The 26,107-nt window shown below is 41.1% G+C and overlaps 1 protein-coding gene across 1 annotated transcript in view; it reads left to right on the top strand.

The window, feature by feature from the left end:
* The window catches only part of KIF14 (kinesin family member 14), a 64,956-nt gene that overhangs the window by 6,711 nt on the left and 32,138 nt on the right, over positions 1 to 26,107 (top strand). The window contains exons 2-12 of the mRNA XM_075833392.1: positions 331 to 1,317; positions 4,374 to 4,628; positions 5,997 to 6,081; positions 6,543 to 6,641; positions 13,673 to 13,725; positions 13,863 to 13,893; positions 14,685 to 14,792; positions 15,777 to 15,893; positions 15,977 to 16,092; positions 22,505 to 22,677; positions 23,808 to 23,955. Of these exons, the coding sequence (XP_075689507.1) occupies positions 488 to 1,317; positions 4,374 to 4,628; positions 5,997 to 6,081; positions 6,543 to 6,641; positions 13,673 to 13,725; positions 13,863 to 13,893; positions 14,685 to 14,792; positions 15,777 to 15,893; positions 15,977 to 16,092; positions 22,505 to 22,677; positions 23,808 to 23,955 (2,015 nt within the window). The 5' untranslated portion in view covers positions 331 to 487. The remainder of the gene's footprint in view (positions 1 to 330; positions 1,318 to 4,373; positions 4,629 to 5,996; positions 6,082 to 6,542; positions 6,642 to 13,672; positions 13,726 to 13,862; positions 13,894 to 14,684; positions 14,793 to 15,776; positions 15,894 to 15,976; positions 16,093 to 22,504; positions 22,678 to 23,807; positions 23,956 to 26,107) is intronic.

The raw sequence follows: 26,107 nt of genomic DNA, 5'->3' as shown, positions 1-26,107 counted from the left end.
ACTGTCCAAAGACGGCGCTTAAAATTCAATCACTCTCCACACTCTCCCATACTCCATGTTTCTGCAGTCCTCTAACTTCCATGGAGTTGTACGGTGGAGCAGCGCGCACTCTCCGACCACCGCTAATTGCAACTCCTCGTCGTGCCCATGGGCAGCAATGGGGAACTGGTATGTAATCTATCAATTGGTTGGTGTCCTATTGGTTGGACCTCCACTAATCTACCATCTATCACCTACTACCTATGTTAAGTCCTTCGAAAACTAAGATGTATATCCTATGTGGACATAGATTCTTGTTTGATATCTTAAGTAACTCGTCTTTTATTTCAGTATGATGGTATCCCCGGTGCTTTCATGGAAAATTTCTCTTTGCTGTTCGTATTCCAGTTTGAAGGGACTTTCACCCTCTTGAAGCCGTGATTTATATTTCAGTATTAATAGTTACATTAAAACTTTTTCTACAAGGCGGTCTTAAAATTTTAAAGAAATGTCACATAAAGCGCACCATCCGGCTAATATCAAAGAAATAAACAGAACATATGTCATTTCTGCATGTAAAAATGCGGGATCTGCCAACCTAAAGCTTCAGAGGAGGGAGACTATAGTGAAGAGTTGTCCCCAAGTGGAGCAACCAGTTCAGGAGAAGGATGTCAATCAGCGGGATGAACCTGAAAAGCGTCTGACTTTGCAGAGGAGGCCTAGAACTGGATCCATTGAAAAGGATGATGCTGAAAAGAATACAAAGTCAACTGACAAAGACAAATCTACACAACTAGTCCCAACCAGAAATGATTCTGTTATTCAGACTGAATTAAGGACTAAACTAACCAATGTAAATGGAAAACCACTCCATCCTAAATCTATGTTGGGTCAAAAAGCTGGAAATCCACACGTGAATGGATCATCAGATTATGTCAAGTTTCAAAGCTGGAAGAACACAAAGGGAAATGGTTCAGACAAGAACTTAAGCAGTTCAAGCCAAAATGCTGCTAAGACACCAGGTTTAAAAAATGGAGGTTTGGGGAACCAAAAACCACCCAAAAATGCGACCTCTGGTCTGATGAGATCAGCATCAACTCGGGAAATAAAGAGCCCAGCAGTAACCCCAAAACGTCCAGCATTACCTGCTGTCAACAGAAAGATCCCTTGTATGGTTGGTCAGACCGAAAAGACTCGGGAATTGAGCTTTCCATCTGAAGTTTTGGAAGAAAAGGTTGAGGCAAGTAGTCGTCATGTTGCTACCTCAATGGATGACTGTCACAAGGCAGAAAATTGTGCAGTGACCGTAGCGGTGAGAGTCAGACCATTTAGTACCAGGTTAGTAACACCCTCCTCATATTTAAGCGCTGTGCATTATAAATCACATTGCACCTTCATTTTTGTTGCAGTATGTTTTAAAAAAAATAGATTATATAGTGTTTTTTTTTTTTTTTTTTAAACTTTTTTTTCTGTAAGGTCTCATGCACACGACTGCAGTATTTACGTTCAGTAATGAGATGAGCATGGACTGGCCACAGAGTGTCACCCACATTTGCAGGGATGGAAAAAAAATGCGAAAAATAGGACATATCCTATTTTTTGTGGGCCGTTTCTACGGCCCGAACACACCCATAAATATACGGGAAGGTGTCTGTGGCCGATTAAAATGAATGGGTCAGTATTTTATCCGTAATTACGGTTATGTGCACGAGGCCTAAAACTGATGAGTGAGAAAAAAAAAAATATATGAACTAATGTCATCACTTTTTCAGGTGATTAGGATCGGTTTCAGAGCAAAAATTACTACACCAAAAAACTTTCACTCAGGGAACTTCAAAATAGTGCACGATAGAAATAAGGTTTATATTCTAATTTAGATATTTTTTATTTCATTATTAAACCGCTTTATTTGTAAAAAGTTTAATATCACTTTAAATGTGACGACCACCCCATAGACAAACTGTCTGTGACATTGACTGCAATATACAGTGAAGGAAATAAGTATTTGATCCCTTGCTGATTTTGTAAATTTGCCCACTGTCAAAGACATGAACAGTCTAGAATTTTTAGGCTAGGTTAATTTTACCAGTGAGAGATAGATTATATAAAAAAAAAAAAGAAAATCACATTGTCAAAATTATATATATTTATTTGCCTTGTGCACAGAGAAATAAGTATTTGATCCCTTTGGCAAACAAGACTTAATACTTGGTGGCAAAACCCTTGTTGGCAAGCACAGCAGTCAGATATTTTTAGTAGTTGATGATGAGGTTTGCACACATGTTAGATGGAATTTTGGCCCACTCCTCTTTGCAGATCATCGGTAAATCATTAAGATTTCGAGGCTGTCGCTTGGCAACTCGGATCTTCAGCTCCCTCCATAAGTTTTAGATGGGATTAAGGTCTGGAGACTGGCTAGGCCACTCCATGACCTTAATGTGCTTCTTTTTGAGCCACTCCTTTGTTGCCTTGGCTGTATGTTTCGGGTCATTGTCGTGCTGGAAGACCCAGCCACGAGCCATTTTTAATGTCCTGGTGGAGGGAAGGAGGTTGTCACTCAGGATTTGACGGTACATGGCTCCATCCATTCTCCCATTGATGCGGTGAAGTAGTCCTGTGCCCTTAGCAGAGAAACACCCCCAAAACATAATGTTTCCACCACCATGCTTGACAGTGGGGACGGTGTTCTTTGGGTCATAGGCAGCATTTCTCTTCCTCCAAACACGGCGAGTTGAGTTAATGCCAAAGAGCTCCATTTTAGTCTCATCTGACCACAGCACCTTCGTGTTCATTTGCAAGCTTCAGATGGGCCTGTACATGTGCCTTCTTGAGCAGGGAGACCTTGCGGGCACTGCAGGATTTTAATCCATTACGGCGTAATGTGTTACCAATGGTTTTCTTGGTGACTGTGGTCCCAGCTGCCTTGAGATCATTAACAAGTTCCCCCCGTGTCGTTTTCGGCTGAGCTCTGACCTTCCTCAGGATCAAGGATACCCCACGAGGTGAGATTTTGCATGGAGCCCCAGATCGATGTCGATTGACAGTCATTTTGTATGTCTTCCATTTTCTTACTATTGCACCAACAGTTGTCTCCTTCTCACCCAGCGTCTTACTTATGGTTTTGTAGCCCATTCCAGCCTTGTGCAGGTCTATGATCTTGTCCCTGACGTCCTTAGAAAGCTCTTTGGTCTTGCCCATGTTGTAGAGGTTAGAGTCAGACTGATTAATTGAGTCTGTGGACAGGAGTCTTTTATACAGGTGACCATGTAAGACCGCTGTCTTTAATGCAGGCACCAAGTTGATTTGGAGCGTGTAAGGGTATGTGCACACACACTAATTACGTCCGTAATTGACGGACGTATTTCGGCCGCAAGTCCCGGACCGAACACAGTGCAAGGAGCCGGGCTCCTAGCATAATACTTATGTACGATGCTAGAAGTCCCTGCCTCGCTGCAGGACAACTGTCCCGTACTGTAAACATGATTATACTACGGGACAGTTGTCCTGCAGCAAGGCAGGGACTCCTAGCGTCGTACATAAGTATTATGCTAGGAGCCCGGCTCCTTGCACTGTGTTCGGTCCGGGACTTGCGGCCGAAATACGTCCGTCAATTACGGACGTAATTAGTGTGTGTGCACATACCCTAACTGGTCTGGAGGAGGCTGAACTCTTAATGGTTGGTATGGGATCAAATACTTATTTCTCTGTGCACAATGCAAATAAATATATATAATTTTGACTATGTGATTTTCTGTTTTTTTTTTTAAATATAATCGATCTCTCACTGGTAAAATTAACCTAGCCTAAAAATTCTAGACTGTTCATGTCTTTGACAGTGGGCAAACTTACAAAATCAGCAAGGGATCTAATACTTATTTCCTTCACTGTAGATGGCTACATGTAAAGAAAAGAACAGTCTCAATAAAGTTATTAATAATTTCCCCCAAACTAAAAGGGGTTGTCTGGTTTAGAAAACTATTTTCAAATACCCTATTTCTGAGTTAATAGAAAGTAGACCTGAGCGGGGAATCTCTATTACCAATAACGGAGAGTGTCTCTCGCTCTGGAGGACTAGGCATGTCACTGCATTGCATAGGCAGCCAATAGATTCCAATGGGAACTGTGTAATGCTGCATTTCCCCTGCGGTGGTGCTGCAGGTGAATTGAACACTTGCTGCCATATTCCCCCATATTTCTTCACGACATTTCCATTCCCCAGGCAGGATGGCCTTCCACACACAGATGCCTGTGCTATCATTGAGTTACATGAAGACCAGAAGCATCAAATGACATAAAATATTTAGGTTCAGTTCACCCTTCCATCTGGTAAAACGAAAACTTAATGTATTATTTTGAGACTCTTTAATCTTCTTAAATGTGAATTCCTGTTTTAGGGAAATGAATGAGAATGCCACACAGGTTGTCTTTATGAATGGACACGAGACCATCGTACAACACCTAGACTCCAAGCAAAACCACAGTTTTATCTATGACTTTTCTTTTTCGTCTTTTGAAAAATCTGATCCCAATTATGCAAGTCAAGAAAAAGTGTACGAGAAACTGGCAGCACCTTTGCTAGAATGGTCAATCCTGGGATACAACACCTGCTTGTTTGCCTATGGTCAGACTGGATCTGGAAAGTCCTATACGTATGTGTAAAATTCGTACATTTTGCGGCAGTTTTACCAATCTAAAAAAAAACTGTTACTTTTTTTTAGATACAGCTTCTATGTATCCTGTATACATAGAAGTTGTATCGTTCGGTCTCAGACTGATGACTCGGCTGGATCACATCGATATTAGCTGGATCCTGCATGTTAGACATACAGTACCCGCTTCCAGCCTAGCCATCGGTACTGCTGACCTGACATACTCGACAGACTGAATAATACAGCTTCTATGTACACATGATACATAGAAGCTGCATCTAAAAAAGTAACATTTTTTTTTAAAAACAGTACATTCAATTAATAAGAAAATGATATACAAAGATATACATAGTGCTTAATACTGTTAGTATTTGCTATTTCTTACTGTTAATTTTCATATATAACATGTCATAATTGGGCAAATTGCATCGGGGCTGGGGCTTTGAATATGGCTGGCGAGGGGCATAATTTAAGTAGTTTTTTTGTTTTTTTTAAAATTTACTATTCTTTTGACATTTATTTGTTATACTCTCACCTTTTTAAATTTCCCTCCAAAGGTCAGAAAAGACCTTTGCGGGAGAGTGACATAATTATTATTTTTGTTTTACACTGCATGTTTCCCTGGTCATTGGAGCTGCTATAGTAGCTGCCAGGTGACCAGTATCACAGCCATAGCTGTATCGGGGTTAGTTAGAGCAGCTGATCAAGTGACTCTTATTTCGGCGATCACGTGATACTAATTGAGACGTTGGCACTGCTAATGCCTTTATTCTATACGCCTCTCATTATATATTTCAAGATATACAGAATATTATTCCATGTGGAAACTTACTCCGGCAGTTGCATATATTGTCTGGTGTGATACCATTGTAGTGTCTAATTGGCAACAATGGAACACATTTCAGAACAAATCATTTAAGTTCCATAAACTTAACAATAATAGGGACATTTAACAGTAGGATTTTTAATATTTCTTATTGCATCTTAAAGCGTAGCTCCGCTCCTAAAGTAAGGCTGTTTGCAAAGGTAACCATCGGATGCTGAAGCCTTCGACGTCTGATCGTTGCCTTCCTTAGTTACCTCCCCATCCCGCCTCTCTCCGTTTTAAACTTCTGTCGGGGGAGCCACATGCTTAATATTCGGACCTACGCTTTAGCTCTGATGCAATGTAGGCTTATGAAGAATATTTTTGACAAAATGCTCAGAAGTCATGCTGCTGCTTTTTGAAAAATGTTTTGCACAGGAGGTACATTTTAAATACTTTATTGGCTATTATTGATCATTCTTTTTATTTTTTAACACCCATTTACAAAAATACGATAGACAAAATTGTGGTTGACAACTAACAATTTTCTTTTTTTATTGCAGTATGATGGGTTTTGGTGAAGAACTAGGAATTACACCAAGGTTTTGTGAGCACTTATTTTCGCAGATTCAGAATGTAAGGCAGAAGGTACAGACATTTATGTGGGATTATTTACTTTACTAACACTATGGCAAGTTCTATAACTTATTAATATAAATAATATACTTTTGGACAACCGCCTTATTGTCCATGTCCGGTGACACCATTGCTTGACATTAGATTTTATTGTTCTTTGGGACGAAGGGTTCATTCACACGAATGCGAATCTCCTATCATTTATAGGAATGACTAACGTAGCCCGCCTCGGATGTTGGAACGACGGTCGTGTAAACGGCCCCATTGAAATGCATGGGTCCGTGTGACTGTCGTTGTTTTAATGGCCTTCACACAGACGAGATTCACGTTCGTGTGAATGAGCCCTCACGGTTTCTTACTAATTCTTGACCTGTCATCTCCCCAAATACTATTTTGGATGCACTGGCATAGGTTTTGCGCTAATTATTTTTGAGCCTGTTTTGAAATCGTTGTAATCTGTGTCTCCTGAACAGGTCTCCTTCCATTTGGAGATGAGCTATTTTGAAGTGTACAATGAGAAGATACATGATCTCCTGGTTTTTAAGGCAGATAACGGACAGAAGAAACAACCAGTAAGATTCCGTCCATTGTAGCTCTAGCTTTCGAGTTGCCGTCTCAAACGAGATTATAAAACTGCTCAGGTAGCAACTGGGTTTTTGGATTTCACTACACAGTATCACTGTTGTGAGAGCCATCCACATCTGTAGGGAATTTTAATTTCTACATCAGCTCTATGATCCATTTAGATTCCTCCCAAAGATAACATGAGGGGTTTATAGGATCATGCCTTTCCTACAGTAAAGTATAAGACTATTGGGAGCCACCAAGGTGGTACATGACCATATAAAAGCATGAGGCCACACCATACTGGTCATGCAACTATTCTTAATGTCTAGTAATCGGCATCATATTTCTTATACTACATAATTGAGTTGCTGCAGAATCTTTTTTTAAGAGTTCTGGAGGATTCCTACCCACGGCAGCAATTGAGGTGTGTGTTCTGATCTGCAGAAGATAAGACATACACAGCTGCTGAAGAACCTCTTTAGAAGGCGAGGGAGCACTTCTGGTCAGTGAATCGGGGGGTGACACAGAAGAAGGAACTTCCTGCAAAAGCAACCTGTGACCGTCCTCTCTGTATAATCTTCTGGTTATACAAATATTCTTTACGAACATGTCATTGGAAAACCTCTATAGATAAGTATTCTACTGGGTTATTGCCATTTAAGCACTTTGCTAATATTTTGATTTGATAAATTTACTTGTGGTCCACTGGAAAATACAGATGGAATGTATATTTAAATGCTGCACCGCCCATGAGGCAGCGTGAGGACCTCGGGTGGCCTCAGAGGGTAGCAAATTAAGAAAAATATGCTGTCCCCTGCATATTTTCACTTGTAGTTCGCTTTGCTGTGATTTGCTCAAACTACAATGGCCTCTATTGTAAATTTGTGGGTTAACATCACTATGCTTGCTTCTATTTTTCCCAGAGCACAGGCCGGAATAGGCCTGCACAGCTGGATTCATTGTGGGTACGGGGACATGTGCGGTTCAGGGACACCTTATATATGGCTCTATTTTGGGGACACTACTTATGGCACTATTTTAAGTGATATGATGTGTAGCACTATTTTAGGGGGCACTGCATGTGGTACTATTGTTGGGGACAGCGGGGCAATACTAGAAGTATTGCGGCAGCAAGACACAATATTGAGACAGCAGTCTAGGGCTACTAAAGGTGGTTACACTGCTAAAGTGGGCAGAAGGATGGGAAGTTTGTGTTGAAAATGTGCAGAGCCAAAGATGTCTGGGGAGAGGACTATGCAGAGAAGAAATGTAGCTGGTAAGGGCGTGGCCTGACTGGAGATGTGAGAGGACGCACGGTGTGTTAGCTCCTGCAAGTGATCCTTAAACTATCCTGTTTCGGAGCTCTTTCAAGTATACTTTTTGTACAGCCTGCCGGTACTTACCTGGGAGATCGTCCCCGCTGGGTTGCAGCCTGGTATCGCTGATTTTGTGGCCGTGACTTGCCAAAATAAGGACGTGGCGGTGGAGCGGGAAAGCCAAGGTGGCGCTTGTACTGCTTCGCTGCACAGGCTGCTGCAGGCCTCTAACCTGGCAGGATATGTGACAAACCCCGTCTGCTACACCAAGTAAGCCTGCACTGCTAGTGGGGACTCCTAAGCATGCACAGGTTCCAGCGCTGGAGGTAAACACTGAGGTGAGCGCTGATGAAGTATGTGAAGGACAGTTACTGAACTTTCAGCCTGCGTAGGGCTCATGCCCATCATTACCTCCTAATAAATTGCCTGTGTTGGGTAAGGGTGAGCCGTCCATGATTAGATTTTTTTGGGCCATCATTAAATGCAATACCACGCTATCCTCCATGCGCTACAGTTGGGAGGTGTACGTGAGGACTTGGGGCTTATCCGACATGATTTGCAGAAAGTCTGACAGGATGGCGGCAGTGGAGGGCCGCGTTAGTGATATCGAGGGCGCCATTTTACCTATGCAAAGATGTTTTGCACCATGACCGCGCCATTTGGAATCTGCAAGCTAAGGCGGATGATTTGGAGAACAGACTCCGACAAAATAATGTCCGATTGGTGGTTTTGCCTGAACGCACTGAGGGTAATACCCCGACTGAATACGTTGAAACGTGGCTGAAATCTACTTTTGGTGATGCGATTTTGTTGCCCATGTATGCTGTGGAACGTGCTCACAGGGTTCCCATGAGACCACTTCTGCCTGGGTCACAGCTGCGGACCATGTTTGTTAAGCTCCTACATTATGGTGACAGAGATGCCATTCTGAAAGCAGCCCGGGATATGAAAGATGTTACTGTTGATGGCCATCGTATAGCGTGCTTTCCAGACTTCTCAGCGGATATCCAAAAGAAACGTCTTTTATTCCTGGAGGTAAAGAGGAGATTGCGTGCTCTCCAGATCCCCTATGTGGTGTATCCTGCAAAGCTTCGAGTGGTTGCCTTGGGGGAAAGGCATTTCTTTGAGAACTCTAAGGACGCTGTGAGATGGCTTGACCGTAGTGAACGTCGTATTCGGGATGCAGATGGATAGATGGTGAAATTGGCCTAGACATATCTGCAAAAATAGTTTTTTCCAGGGAGCCGGTTGCTCCGAAACACTAGATGCTGATTTAACAGACTTTCCTTTGAATCTAGGAGTGGTTACAGGACGCTGAAGTTTGATTTGTCTGAAACATGTTGTCCAGGTTCAAGGAGGACTGGTGCCCTGACTTGCTTTGGCTAAAGCAGGTCTTTTGGCGTATGTGGGTTGTTTTGGTTTGGGGGAGGGGGTCCTGGGTAATTTTTTGGGGTTCTTCCAGAGTATGCATACTTGTTTTACATATACTGTATCTCTCCTGTTTCGCTTCTTTCTATAAAGCTTATGGCTCTCTTAATGTCACGACTATATCCTGGAATGTTCGGGGCCTTGGAGACCCTGTTAAGCGTATGGCTATCTTTGAATATGTTAAGTCTCATTTTCCAGCTATACTAGGTTTACAAGAAACTCACCTCTCAAGGGATAGAATTGCAACTATACATCGTGCGTGGATGAGTCATGAATATCATTCTGTTCACACCAGTTACTCAAGTGGTGTCAGTCTGGTGATACATCATTTGATACCCTTTCAGTGTCTTCAAGTTGATATTGATGACGAGGGGAGATATGTTTGTCTTCATTGCACTATATACTCTAAACAATATATAATTATTGGAGTTTATATTCCACATCCCTTTAACTGATGTACTTAGAAAGGTTCTGCATTTTACTGGCACTAGACCAGGTATACCGTTTGTTCTGCTAGCTGATTTTAATAACTACATACACCCCTATTGGGATAAATGTAATAATGATGGAGCGAGTGTGGATGGTCCTATAACTGCCCCACGATAAACACTATTCATGTTTTTCTAGCTCACATAACAGCCTGTCCCGTATAGATCTTGGATTGGGCCCTGAGACTGTAGCCGGGGCGATTGTAACAGTCGAATATCTACCTAGGGCACGCTCTGATCATTCTCCCTTCTTGTTGGTTATCTCTCTAGCTCAAGGTACTAGAACACATAGGACACTGTGTAGGTTGAATGCCTTTTGGTTAAATGTTTCTGATGTGCTTAAGATACTGAAGGATTATTTTTCCGAAACTGTAGGCACGGCATATGCAAGAATGGTTTGGAATGCTATGAAGGCTACACTAAGATGGGGTTTGATTCAGTTGGTAAGTAGGGTCAAATTGAAAACTAGAAAGTTGGGTGATTCTCTTAGGGATAGGGTGCAACAGACTGAGGCGACTCATGTTCTGAATAATACCATTACGTCTTTAGCTGATTGGCGTGAGACTCGGGACCTACTGAAAACGCATTTAATGGAAGTAGCTGAAAATAAGAGGATGTTTCAGAGACCACGTTCTTATGCTGAAGGGGAGAAGGCGGGACATATGCTTGCTATGGTCGCGAGAGCACAATATGGTCAAACGTATATTGCATCTATACGAAATATGGAGGGGGTTTTGGTGTCTGCTAGTGCAGAGATAGAAGATGTATTTCAATCTTACTATGCTTCTTTATATAGTTCATGTATCTGCGGAATCATGCTTGTCAGGTATTTCATTGCCATGTTTATCCTCTATTGATAAGGACTTTTTGGAGACCCCATTGCAGTTGCAGGAGGCGGTAGCATTTCTAGCTAATGGTAAGGTTCCGGGATCGGATGGCCTTCCGGTGGAAATTTAAAAAAAAAAACTAGGTGATGTACTTTTGACGCATCTTCTGGATGTTTTTACATCTGCTGTTAAAGACCAGAACCTACTTGATACTAGGAGAGAGGCTATGATGGTGGCTCTTTTGAAACCTGGTAAGGATCCTTTGCTAGCGGAGTCTTCTAGACCGATATCTTTACTGCCAGTAGACGTCAAAATTATCGCTAAGGCCATAGCAATTCACGCCTCTAAGGTCATCACGACGGTAATACACCCTGATCAAACTGGTTTTATGCCTAATAACTCTACAGCTCTAAATCTCAGAAAGCTGTTTTTTTTTGTTTTTTTGTTTTTTTTTTAAATTTACAACTTCCAGCTGATCACTCAGGTAGACGAGTGCTTTGTTCTTTGGATGCGGCAAAGGCCTTCGATAGTGTGGAATGGGCTTTGGGGATTTGTTTATCTCATGGATTAAGATGTTATATGATAGACCTGTGGCTAGACTTAGCGTGAATAACTTTATGACAGACACATTTCCACTGGGGAGAGGTACACGGCAGGGTTGTCTGCTTTCTCCACTGCTTTTTGCCATAGCTATAGAGCCGTTAGCAATTCTGATTAGGGGTTCAGTGGCTATTGTCGGGTTCCGTCATGGAGAGCAAGAGGATAAACTAGCACTATACGCTGATGACATGCTACTGTTTTTAGAGGATGATGCTGCTTCCTTGGATGCAGCCATGTCTTCTATTGGGGAGTTTGGTCGATTCTCCAGATTGACCATTAAATGGTCCAAGTCTGTTCCGATGCGGGTGGATGATACGAGCGAGCAGGTGACAGGTGCAGATCTCCCTATGAAGTGTGTTGCATCCTTTAAATATCTAGGTGTAGAAATCTCCATGAAAATGGAGGACTTTGAAAAATGTATTTGACCCCCCTTTTGGCCCGCTTTAAACTTTAAATTAGATGTATGGCGCTTGAGGCTCATAAATTTCAACAGCATACGAAAAAAATTCCAATGTTCTATTTGATGCACAAACTATGGTGGTGTGTTAGGGATATGCAAGGTATTGTGGGATGTACACTATATACGACTGTTTGGGATACACCTTGGTTATCTCCTATGATTACCTTAACCGATTTTGCTCTGTGGAAGAATAAAGTGGGTACGTAGAATGGGCCAGTTGTTGGAAAATCAGGAATTGAAGTTGTTCTCATGTCTGCAATGAGAATTTGGTCTCCCTCATACTCTATTTTATAATTCTCTTCAGATCCGTCACGCGTACGGAATGGAGAGTAGGAACACTGCAGTCGCAGTAACAGACCATGTCCTGATAGGAGTTATTAGCAAGGCCAGTCACATCTAGCCTTATTTCTCTTTTATACAAAAGCTTGTTGACAAGGTTTCTAGGCGAATTTCCTTCCATATTGCTGAGTAAATGGGAAAGATCTTGGGCCATAGAAGAAAGTCAGTGGGGGGATATATGATTGCGGATTCCTAAATTATCTATGAATGAGGCACATTGTATATCTCTATTTCTGATACATAGGGTTTATCGAACACCAGTGTTTCTGACTGAAAATGGCTTCAGGGACTCTTCTGACTGTCCCAGGTGTGGTGGGGAACCTGGCACGTTGATACATATGATGTGGCAATGTGTGCAGCTGAGACAGTTTTGGTCTGAGGTAGTGGACACTTTCTTCTGTATATCAGGTGTCAGTGGATTTTACACCATTTGTATGTGTTTTGGGGTACGAGGAAGATATCTCTGTTTCTGAACATGTTGCCGTATGTTATATGTGGCTAGGAAACTTGCACAACATTGGTTGGATGAATTTTGTAACGTGGCTGACACGAATGGAAAAATATATTCACACATTTGATAAAATATGGCCTTCATGGGTGGAGAGACGGGGTCAGAACTTGCCGACTGATGCTGCAGCTGAGGTGCATCCTGCAACGTCCTAGCCTTGTGGGCAATACGTGTTGTTTAGGGTAACCTGATAGACCTAGGGATTTGAATGCATGTGATTTATATGTATGTCATAGATTTACATATGTTATGTAATGTATTCGGTACTGTTTTATGTGCTACTATTGTGTTTGTACATAGTCTGGAAGCTGGGGGAGGAGGGAGTGGCTGTTTTGGATGTGATGTTGTATCACAATTGTTTTTCTTTTTTGCTGAGAATAAAAAAAATTACTTGATTCAAAAAAGAAATGTAGCTGGTAGAAGTTTTCATGACGGTTCTGGGCCGAATGGAGAAGAAAGGTGAAGGAAACTACTTCAACCAAAGAATGTGTCACCCGTGAGTCACTGAACGTCATGGTTTCTAGTACTGTGTATTTTTTATGCCTGGTTTTGGTACTGTATTTATGTACTAAGTTTAGTCCTGTTATGTACGTTGCTGTAAAAAAGTATTTGCTCCTCACTCTATTTGGTTCTATTTTTGCTGATATCGTCACATTTAAATTTTTCAGAGCATCCAACTAATTTTGATGTAAGATGAAGCCAAAACGAGTGAATACAAAATTGCCTCTTTTTAAATGATCATTCCATATATTAAAGCCTATATCACCCGTATGAAAAAGTAATTGCCCCCTTGATTGAATAACTGGTTATGAAGCCATTGGCAGTAAGAACTCTAATTAAATGTTTGCGATTAACTTGTGATGAGTCTTTTACATCACTGTGGGGGAATTTTGTCCCACTGCTCCCTGAGGAATTGTTTTTTTTTTCCGTGCAAGAACTGCCTATTTAAGGTCTTGCCACAGCATCTAAAGGGGAATTGGGTCAGGACTTTGACTCTGCGCTCCAAAACATTAAAAAAATTGGCACTTAAAAACAAACATTTTACTTTAACCAATGTCTTCTATTGACAGCTCAGAGTTCGGGAACACCCACTGATGGGTCCATATGTGGAAGATCTGTCCACGTAAGTAGACGCTTCTAGAGCAGCAACAGTCTGTTTACTTGTAGGTGTTATAAAGACACAGATGTTGTAATGTCCTGAGTGCATTAATCATGGTTTTCTTACTATACATGCTGAATTTGCTTTATTTTATTTTTCAGAAATGTTGTATCTTCTTTTCAAGACATCCAGGTGAGAGATGCTGCTTTTGAATTGATGATCTTCACTTTAAGTAGGGCTTGGAAGATCATGCAACAGTGGCAGAAATTTCTGTGCCTAAAAATCAGTTTTATTCATTTGAATGCAGCATGTGTATTTCTACAGGCCCCAATCAAATGATTGGCATTCTAAAGTGATAAAAAAAAAAGAAAAAGAAAGCATAGCGCCTCAATGTACAGATATGGAGTCATTCATAAAAGATAACATGTTCCCCTTATAGTAGCGTTGTTACTACCACAATTTTGCCGGATTTGTACAAGTCTCGGTGAGGTCAGTGCAGCACCATTGGAGAAATTGTCCCGCATCAGACATCCAGGACAATGGGATGGGCAAACAAATGTAACTTTTTTTTATTAGGTTTTCAAATTAGTGTCTTCCTCGAGCAGCGTACAAAAACAAGTAAGACACGTGTGTGTGTGTGTGTGTGTGTGCGCGCGCACACACATTGTAACCTTTTTGTGTAATATATACACTATGCCAAGTGCAGATAATAAATATGTACACTGATGGGGCAGTACATTTTCTGTAAGTTATGCCATGGACCTGCACACAACAATTACCAAGCCGTAAAATATAATTTCAACCTCTAAGAACAATGCCAGTAATAGACATTCCTATATTTTTAGTTTCCTATTGTATAGACCAAGGATTTCCTTCTGTGACTGTTTTTTTTAATTTTATTTTATTTTTTTCATTTCATCATATCTTATTTATTCTGTTAATCTAATTGGTGTTTATAATTCACCTTTTTTTCTGTGTTTTAGAGTTGGCTGCAGCTGGGAAATAAGCAGAGGGCAACTGCTGCGACTGGAATGAATGATAAAAGTTCCAGATCACACTCTGTGTTTACTCTCATCATGACCCAGACAAAGGTAAAACTTTTTTAATTTTAAAGTGGTTGTCCAGATTTTTTTTCCCCAGAGACTGCAACATCTGTACATGGGCACCGTCTGGTATTGCAGCTCAACCGTTTTAAAGTGACTGAGAATAAAGTACAATACCAGTCACAGCCCATGGACAGATGTGGCACTGTTTCTGGAAAGAGCAGATCCAATTTTAAATACTGGACAACCCCCTTTCACAATCACACGTGTTTGGATTTATGTCTATTTACATGACCCCAGGGTCACCATCAGGGCAGTATAGCCGATACTGCCGTTAGGAGCCTGACCACAAGTTTGGGCCTGCCTGCTAGACCGCTACAATGGGGCTCAAAGCTTACTTTGGGGAAAGGAACAGGCCCATTACATCACAGGGCCTGTTCTTTTCTACAAAGCAAACCATATGCAAAGAGCCCAGCTCCTCCTCTTAGTGCCTTGATATGCATGTGAGGAGGAGGCAGAGCTTTCTTCCATGCCAGCTGTGGCGACAGAAGATCCTAGAGCTTTGCTGCGGAAGAGCCAGCCAGTCGTGAGTGACTGTGGTAGGAAGGCTGGGGAGGTAACTAAAGTGGCTGCAATTTCTTTTATTTTTTTTATGTGCCCCTGCTTCATTCGTATTCCCCCTGACTCGCCAATACCACTTTCCCTTCCCTACCCCCACAGAGCCCTGCTCCTAGTGTCCCCACCCCTTCAGAGTCCCTGCCAGGATGCATCTCCTCCCTCCGCCCCCAACTCCTCTCGAGCACTCAAGCCGCCCATGTATCATGATTGTTTCCTCATCTCATCTATTTTTTATTTTTATTTTTTTTAACGTAAAACCATAAAATCTGAATAACAGTTCTTTGTATGCTCTAGAGAAGACCAAATACATTTCTTTAGCTTCCTCAGCTATTTTTATTATTGTCCTACTATATAGAGCAGTGGTATTGGAGTCGATCTCTGTGCAGTTTTACTTGAAGATTTATTTGCTTGCAGACCGAGATTGTGGATGGGGAAGAGCATGATCACCGGGTTACCAGTCTGATCAACCTTGTGGACCTGGCAGGCAGTGAGAGATGTAACACTGCAAAGACCAGTGGAGAGCGCCTCAAGGTGTGACCCTACAGATGCACACAGTGGTATACAAAGTTATTTAGCCATATATAGCATAGTAAATGACTCTCTAATGCCCACAGGAAGGAGTTAGTATCAACAAATCCCTGTTGACCCTAGGAAAAGTCATTTCTGCTTTATCTGAAAACTCTCAGACGAAGAAGGTCTTCATTCCATACAGAGAATCGGTCCTCACTTGGTAAGTAAAATCTTAAAATGATTACTGAACGAGGGGTCCAGATGGTAGTTGTCTGACTCCATTTTCAGAAAGAGTAGGCTGTCTTAAAGAGGACCTGTCACTAGGTCAAATAAGTTGTACTAGTTAACTGACCTGTATCGTTTTCTCCCGGATTCCAGCATTTTATTTTATTTTTTTTCTCCCTAGACCCTCCTGGTTCCTGAGATATTGTCCACTGTTGTATTGGCTCCCTATATGCTAATTTGTTGTAGTTAGCCAACAGGGTGGAGCCAGCTTCCCTGCCTCTGATGCTGACCAATCCATGCGAGGCAGCTTGAGGATAGTTTAACCTTGTTGGCTAACTACAGATAATTAGCATAGAGGGAGCCAACAAAACAGTGGATCATATCGGGTGGGGGGGGGGGAGGGGTCTAGGAAGAAAAAACCCAGTGCTATTCAGGTCAATTAACCAGTTTAACTTTTAAGACCGGTCCTTTTTAACCCTTTCACGACCAAGGACGAAAAGGAACGTCATGGTCGGCTGCTAGTTCCCGCTCCAGGACGTTCATTTTCATCCGCATTTCAAACTGTCACTCTGTGTAAACACTGAGTGACAGACGCGCGCTGACAGTTGTCCTAGACCGCTGAGACATCAGTCTCGCCGGACAGCGGACTATCGCCGCTGCTTTCGGCGGTTAACCCCTTAAGTGCGGCATCGGATTGCCGTCGCCGCATTTAAGTGGTTTGAAGCACATCGGCAGCCCCCACCAAGTGATCGTGGGGGCTACCGATGCTTGCCACGGCAATCTGAGCTCAGATAATGACCTCCGGGTTGCCATGTACGGAAGCCTCGGAGGAACAGCCTCCGGCCGTTCCTCCTCTGCTTCCTGTCAGTGTGACAGTCACGTCACAATGACAGTTAGAGTACATTACACTACACTACGTGTGTAGTGTAATGTACTCTAGCAGCGATCAAAGCTGCAAGTCTAAGTGTCCCCTAGTGGGACAAGTAAAAAAAAAAGTAATAAAAATGTTTTCAAAAAAGTGTAAAAATAAAAGTTATAAGTTCTATAAACACTAAATGCTTTTTTTCCTATAGTAAGACTTTTATTATAGAAAAAAAATGAACACATTAAAGTACACATATTTTGTATCACCGCGTTCGTAACGAACCCAACTATCAAACTATAATGTTATTTTTCCCGCACGATGAACACCCCAAAAAAAATCAATAAAAAACTACGACAGAATCACAATTTTTTTTGGTCACCACCGCTCCCTAAATAAAGAATAAAAAGTGATCAAAAAGTCGCATGTACCCGAAAATAGTACCAATAAAAACTTCTATCCGTCCCGCAAAAAACAAGCCCTTACACAGCTTTTTTGACTAAAAAATTATGTCTCTCAGAATATGGTGACACAGAATTTTTTTTTATAAATAAGTCATTTTATTGTGCAAACGCTAAAAAAAAGGACCAAACCTATATACATCTGGTATCGCCGTAACCGTACCAACTCGCAGAATAAAGTAAAAATGTAATTTATAGCGTATGGTCAGCGCCGCAAAAAGAAAACCTAAAAAACAGTGTCAGAATTCCTGTTTTTTGCTCAGGATTGCAAAAAAATGGAATAAAAAGTGCTAAAAAAAAAATCGCATGTACCCCATAATGGTACCAATGAAAACTACAGATTGTCCCGCAACAAATAAGCCCTCACAGGGCTCCGGTGGTGAAAAAAATAAAAAAAATTTGGCTTTCAGAATATGGCGATGCAAAATGTGCAGAGTGTTCCAAAAGTGGATAAGATCGGGCGCCATTTATCAGTGCGACACCGGCCACATATCTGCAAATTATTATTTATTTACCCCATTATTATACCCTCTTATTATGCCCTGATGATCTCCGCACAGATTACATATGCCCCCACATTATAAACTGAAATACCAGCGAAACCTAAAACAGAAACCTACCAAGCAAAATGGCGCTCCCTCCCTTCTGAGGTCTGCAGCGTGCCCAAGCAGCAGTTTGCGCCCACACATATGGCGTCGCCATACCCGAGAGAACCCGCTTAACGTTTTATGAGGTATTTGTCTTCTGTGGCACACACTGGTCACAACATATTATGCACTAAAATGGCGTATCAGTGGAAAATTGCAATTTTCACTTTGAACCATCCGCTGTGCATTAACCCCTTTGCGCACTATGACTTAATTGCCCATCATGGTGCGGCGGTTGATGTATGGAGCCGGCTCACGTGCGGAGCCCGCTCCATACACTGCGGGTGTCGGCTGTGTATTACAGCAGGCCCCCTCGGTACTAACGGACAGGTACAGCGATCGCTCTGTTACAGAAGCCTGTAAGAATAACAATATACTGCAATACATTGGTATTGCAGTGTATTGTACCAGTGATCCAATGATCGCTGGATCAAGTCCCCTAAGGGGATTGATTAATAAAATGTGTAGAAGAATTATAGTTATTAGTAGTGAGAATTTTTTTTTTTTTAAAGTTAAAAAAACAAAACACCTTTTTCGCATTTTTCTTCTGAAGTAATGTAAAAAAATTAACAAAATTGGTATCGCTACGTCCGTAAAAGTCGGAACTATTACAATATACCATTATTTAATTTGCACAGTGCACACCTTAAAAAAAATTAATAATTGAAACCGCCAAAATCGCTGTTTTTTTTTTTTTTTTTGTCACCTTCGCTCTAAAAAAAAATAAATGTAACACAACTTTTGAATCACTTTTTATATACCAAAAAATGGTACCAATAAAAACTGCAGCTCCTCCCGCAAGAAATAAGCCCTCACACCGCTCTATTGATGGAAAAATAAAAAAGTTATGGCTCTTGTAAAGCGGGGAGTGAAAATCTAAAATATGAAAGCAAAAAATGGATCAGTCCTGAAAGGGTTAATTCATTTCTAATGAAAAAACTTTTGACCACATGAGGGGTATTTCCGTACTCGGGAGAAATTGCTTTATAAAAAATGGTGGTTTTTTTCCTCCTTTATCCCTTGTGAAAATGAGAATGCAACATTTTAGTGGAAAAAATGTTGATATTAATTTTCGCGCCCTAATTCCAATAAACTCTGCAAAAGACCCGTGGGGTGTAAATGCTCGCTATACCCCTAGAAAAATTCCTTGAAGGTTTTTCCAAAATGGGGTCACTTTTGGTGGGTTTCCACTGTTTTGGTCAGTCCAGTGCATTGCAAATGCGACATGGCACCGAAAACCATTCCAGCAAAATCATAAATCCAAATGGCGCTCCTTCCCTTCCCCTTCTGAGCCCTGCTGTGGGTCCAAACAGCAGTTCATTACCACATATGGGGTATTGTCGTAATCGGGAGACATTGCTTTACAAATGTTGGGGTGCATTTTCTTCGTTATTCCTTGTAAATAATAAAAATTTCTATGTTTCAGAAAAAAAGTACATTTTAATTTTTACAGACTAATTCCAATATATTTAGCGAAAAACCTGTGTGGTCAAAATGCTAACTATACCCCTAGATAAATACCTTAAGGGGTCTAGTTTTCGAAATGGGGTAGTTTATGGGGAGTTTCTATCGTTCTGGCAGCTCAAAGCTTCTCCAAATGTACAGTGGGGCCTAAAACATTTTCAAGCAAAATATGAGTCCTGAAAGCCTCCGGGTGCTCCCTTCCTTTGGGACCCTGCCGTGTGTCCAAACAACGCATTAGGGCCACAATGTGGGTATTTTTGAAAACCGGAGAAAGAGGGTGATAGATTTTGGGGTGTGTTTCTTCATTTTCATGTTCGCTTTACAAAGAAATCTGTCTTCAAACAAATACTTTTATGAAAAAAGTGAAATTTTATTTTTTTTCACCTGATATGCATTAAATTTAGCAAAGAACTGTGGGGTCAAAATACTTACTATACCCTTAGGTAAATACCTTAAGGGGTCTAGTTTTCTAAATGGGGTCATTTGTGGGGGTTTCCATCACTCTGAGACCTATGAGCCTCTGAAAACCTGGCTTGGTGCAGGAAAACAAAATGTACTTCAAAATTTATAAAATTATTATTCAATTTGTAAGTCCTCTAAATTGCTGAAAATTTATTTTATTTTTTCAAAAGTGCTGCCAAAATAGAGTAAAGAGATAGAAATATATATTAAAAAAATTGTACAGTATGTGTACATATGTGACCAATTGCAGTTAAAAATAGGGGAAAAAGGTAATTTTTCCAAAATTTCTTCCATTTTTCTATTTTTTAATTAATTTCCGCAAATCGTATCAGTCTACTCTTACCACTAAAATAAAGTACAACATGTGATGAAAAAACAATGTCAGAATTACTTGGATATTCAAAACTTTCACAGAGTTATTCTCTGATAAAGTCAGACATACCAGATTTGACAAATCTGGCTTGGTCATTAAGGTACAAACATGCCCGTTCATTAAGGGGTTAAAAGACTTGTTATGGCAACATACCTCATAATCACTACATTGATGTATACATTTAGTTGGTCCATGGTAATGTATAGAATTTAATTTTTTTTATAAAAATATCACACACAAAAGGTTTTTTACCAGCTGACTGAATCACCCAACAAAGTTGTAAGTTTGAACACTATTTAACAATATTTATATATAGCTATAATCTGCATTAGGGGTAGTTCACACAGCACTTTATGGCTCTGATTTTGATGCGGAAGCCATGTCGGAATCCGCTCCAAGAAACGCCTAATATTACCACCCATTGATTTCAATTGGAGGCAGAGGCTTTTTTCTTTCCTGGGTGGCATTTGGCAAATTCCTCTGACCTCCCATTTGAAATAAATGGGAGGCAAAAATAACCCACGCCGCACATTTGCAACATTTTTGGCGAGGAAAAAAAAAAAGCGTAAAAAAAACGCTGGCAATTCAAAGTTCATGAAGGAACTTTGAGGCAGATATTTTCTGCCTGACCAAAATACGTTATGTGAACTCCCCTTTAGAGTAACTTTGTAAATATATTGTATTACTTATCGTAGCCCAATTTACAACATTTATTAGCCTATTCTCATCCAGAGCTGCCTTTAGAATGGTGCAATAAAAAATATTTGCATTTTATCCTGGACGTGAGTGCTGTCGTTTTGGAAGAAATATGTGATTCTTTTCAGTCTGGCAGTATCAAACAGCTGAAAAGACTTGATAAAAATGTAGCATTGGTGGTTTCATCTTCCATCTGTCCCCTCCTTTACTTCTAAACATTTGATTAGAAAGAAGCAAGACAGATGTAGGCGAGTTAGGCTGGGTTCACACGACCTATTTTCAGGCGTAAACGAGGCGTATTATGCCTCGATTTACGCCTGAAAATACGGCTACAATACGTCGGCAAACATCTGCCCATTCATTTGAATGGGTTTGCCGACGTACTGTGCCGAAGACCTGTCATTTACGCGTCGTCGTTTGACAGCTGTCAAACGATGACTCGTAAAATGACTGCCTCGTCAAAGAAGTGCAGGACACTTCTTTGCAACGTAATTTGAGCGGTTCGTCATTGAAGTCAATGAAGAGCAGCTCAAGATTACGGGCGTCAAAGACGCCTCGCAAAATGCGAGGAGGAGCTTTTACATCTGAAAGGACGCAGCTGTTTTCTCCTGAAAACAGTGTCTTTTCAGATGTAAAAGACAGTTCTCGTGTGCACATACCCATACTCTTTGCCCCCTCTTCTAGTGTCTTTAGGTTAGCAAGGGACAGAGTTGAGGAACACTACTGTAAGATCAGACTTTATTTGAACAGGTCCCCTTACTTTAGGAGCATCATTTTAAAGTGGTCCTATACTTTAACGGTTATCCAGTCCCTAAAAATTGCTGGCCTATCCTCAGGATAGGCCATCAATATCTGATCTGTCAGGGTCTGAATGCCGTGACCCCCGCCGATCAGCTGGTTTGAAGTTGCAGCAGTGCTCGTACGATCGCTGCTTCCCCTTTATTCCGGTCACTGCTCGCATTGTTAATTGCCGACACCGCAGTAGCAGCGTTTCACCTTCTCCCATTGAAGTGAATGGGAGAAGGATGTAATACCGTGAACCGCTGCTACAAGTGTGTCGCCGATTCACAGTGTGAGCAGTACAGGAAATGAAGGAAGCAGCACTTTTAACAGCTTATCGGGGGTCCTGTCGGTCGGACCCCGACCGATCAGATATTGATGGCCTATCCTGAGGATTGGCCATCAATTTTTAGGGACTGGGCAACCCCTTTAATCAAATTGTGCCCCACATGCAGCAATTTGGGAATGCTCATTTTTAACTGTACACCGTTTAAAGGAGTTCTGTGCTATGAAAAATTGCTGCGCCATATGCAGCAATTTGTATTGGGGTGCAGCCTTCTAATATACACCCCATCCCAATTTTGCTTCCCTAAGTATCTCTAAATGACATTAGGGGATTATAATTATACTATGCGTAAATGTATCTTTCTGATTCCACAAAGGTTGTTGAAAGAGAGTCTAGGAGGCAACTCAAAAACTGCAATGATTGCTACAGTCAGCCCTGCCATCAGTAATGTCGAGGAGACTCTCGGCACATTGAGATATGCAAAACAGGCCCGTCTCATCATAAACCTCGCCAAGGTCAATGAGGACATGAATGCCAAACTCATCCGAGGTAAGTGAAATGTGTTCTAAATAACCAATTCTTTTTCTGTGAGACCGGTTACATCAGCAGCCGGGCATACCCAATTATATGTCTACAATATACCTACGTTGCCTGCAATTCTCTGCTTCTGTAAAGAGCTACAATGCCCTGGCTGCAGGCTGATTTCTAAAGTTCTGACTTGAATTTTTCTGGAAATATACCATAATTTATAGACTTTCAGCTTCTTCATTGCAGCAACCAATAAGAATTCTACGAGTATTAAAACCGGTCATTCTAATAAATAAATTGCACTTGCTTTACAAAAAGGGAATAAAAATCAGCGTTCGGTTTCAGTTGATGGGTTCCGCAGGCCTTTCCGGTGGGGGAACCCATAGATGGAAAGGCAAACCATAGTCAATGGTAATTCTTCCGTTGCAAATAGTTCAGTCCGTCTCTGTTCCGTAAGGTTTCTTTTTTTTTTTTTGCGGAATCAATAGCTCAGTCGACTGCACTTTGGACGGGACGTGCTGCGGGTTCCAGGTCGAATATGCTGCGCAGTTTTTACGCAGTGTATCTGACCCTTGGGCACCAGACCTTAAGGCCAGAATCACACACACAGTTTTTGGCTCAGGTTTTTTGGAGCCAAAGCCAGTAGTGGATCCATAAGGAAAAACCGTTACAAAGTAGACTGATGCATCTCCCTCTTTTTTTTTTTTTTTTTGTATCCACTAGTGTTTGGCAAAAAAAAAAACTGTCTAAAAACTGTGTGTGATCCTGACCTAACCAGAATTGCTGCATGATGAGGTAGATTTGTCAGCGTGGAGGCTGAGGAAGATTGGTGACCTCTACACAATCTGTAATAGACTGGTTTCCTTCTGTTAAAGCTATTCGAAACTGCTATAGAAAAAAAAGCTCAATAAAATATTAATTTCTCTCAAGACCACTTATATTACATTTTTCTTTTTGTGTGAAATTCGCCACGTGTTTTAAAAAGGGCATAGAGACTGTAGTAAATAAAAAAAAACTTCGATACCAGACTATAAAATCTCCACCCAGGCATATTTGCTTTGTGTATTTCTGCCACTGTCCCTTTTTTTTTTTTTTCCCCCACTCTCTCTTTTTGTTGCTTTGTCTAGTAATGTTCACATTTTGTAATTTAGAACTCAAATCTGAAATTGAAAAATTAAAAGCATCTCAGTCGTCCGCAAGGAGCATAGATTCTGAAAAGTATCGTCACTGTCAGCATGAAATTACATCTCTCAAGCTCAAACTTAACCAACAAGAGAAGGAGATGTCAGAATTGCACAGGTAAATGAAGCTTGAAACTTAGTATTGATATACTTTATATACACATTTAAAGACTTTGTACACCTTTTAGAAATGATTCTGCAGCAGCATCGGCGTTTGCAGGTAAGTCGATGTAGCTACTTACCTGCAAACGCTGATGCTGCTGCAGAATCAACTGTAGCCTCTGGTGCCGATGTGTCCTCGCTCGTCTGACACGATGCAGGACCTGTGAGTGACGTCACAGCGTGATCTGGCAGAAGCTGGGCGTTCTGAAGAGAAGTGGATGATGATTCTCATCAGAACGCCCAGCTAGTAAAAGTAGTAAAAACGCCCCGATGTACGCACATAATACACGCCCACTTGGACTTTTACATTAAACACGCCCACTTGGACTTTTGCAAGCCTCATTTGCATAACTACAAAAATGGTCATAACTTGGCCAAAAATGCTCCTTTTTTAAAAATAAAAACGTTACTGTAATCTACATTGCAGCGCCGATCTGCTGCAATAGCAGATAGGGGTTGCAAAATCTGGTGACAGAGCCTCTTTAAATCTGTAACGGTCAGGTCAGCAGCACTGACTGGTTCAGTGACAGCGGGATCGAGCTGTTATCGATCACATTTAAGTTACGAACTAAGATGTGATTTGATAACAGGTGGATCACATTTAACGGACGGATTCAGGTCTCAGCACACGATCTAGCTGCTCTGTATACAGGAATATAAAGCATTTCCAAACGAATAGGCAGCACAACACCGGTTCCAATTCAGTGAAAAAAGGTTTATTCACCCATACGTCAGTGCAACGTTTCAGCCCACATGGGCCTTTCTCAAGAATGCTTGAGAAGGGCCCATGTGGGCTGAAACGTTGCACTGACGTATGAGTGAATAAACCTTTTTTCACTGAATTGGAACCGGTGTTGTGCTGCCTATTTGTTTGGAAATACATATGTGGGACTGGAGTCTGAGGTCGTAAGGCTTGTGCACACACAACTACGCATACTTTGCGTGTTTATGTGCTGCTATTCTTCTTCTTTTTTCAGCTGTATCTCAAAAAAGAAAAATTATTTTGAATAAAAAGTTATTAAAATGTTGCACCAAACACACTGATACACATTTTTATTAAAAAAACGTTTTCAAAGATATACATAGCCTTTAAGTAAGTTATCTTGTTCATAACTCACAAAGTTTTCTTGATCATGTTCAGATTCTCTTAGGCATCCACTACGCTGCAAAGACATACAGGGAAGTGGTTGTGTGGAAATTGGCTTCATTAAAAGGCACACAACTACAAACAGGGAGACCTCTCTGTGGTCAAGTGCCTATTAAAATGGTGGTTTAGGAATGGAAAAAGTATTTTTTATTTTAGTCTTTCCAGTAAAAATTACACTGACCGTGGGCGCTGTCTGGCATTGCAGCTCATTCCATAGACTGGCATGGTGATGGTCCTGGAAAAAAAAAAAAAAAAAGCAGAACCTGTTTTTTTTTTTTTCCCCTTCTAATCCTGGACAACCCTTATTTTTAAAGGAACACCCCGGTCGAAAATAAAAAATCTGCCGTTACATGGGTTTACATGTGTTCTTTACTTTTACATCAAAGTATTTTTGTGTATTTTCTACATTACAGCATCAAGTGGCTGCGTTCTCTATGACTGCGTTTTTTAAGGCCAGTAATTGCCAGTCATATGTTAGTTACCTCTCCTTACATGGATAACAGTGGGAGGTGCACACAACTAAGCCCCTCCGAGGCTGGCAAAATGTTAAACTGGCAGTTAGACAAGAATGCGTCATGGAGCCTGACTGCAGAAAATGTAGCCCTTTATACAAGCCCCATCATCACTGGTGTCCTATTAGTATCTTGCTGCGGGTAGTCGTCATTGTAAAATGATGTGATGTCTGGATATCCGTGGCTCAGGACCACGCTGCTCTGTTATGGTAGCCCAGGCTATAGTAGGGGATCTCTGTAACAGCACCGTTCAGGTAAAATAAGCTTTGCTTGTGTTTCTTTTAAGGAAGAGCGTTCTCAAGACGGATTGCTCTCACCCTGGCCCACTTTTATTGTACAAACAAATTATTTGCACCGCTATAACGTTTCTTAGGGTTCGCACATCCATTGATAAAATACATAAATTAATAAACTCCTGTAAACTTATCAAGATGAACCAGCCATTTCTT

This window comes from Rhinoderma darwinii, chromosome 7, assembly GCF_050947455.1.
Source record: "Rhinoderma darwinii isolate aRhiDar2 chromosome 7, aRhiDar2.hap1, whole genome shotgun sequence".
Taxonomy (NCBI): Eukaryota; Metazoa; Chordata; class Amphibia; order Anura; family Rhinodermatidae; genus Rhinoderma; species Rhinoderma darwinii.
Note: the sequence above shows the minus strand (reverse complement) of the source record. Positions and strands in the feature narration are given on the sequence as shown.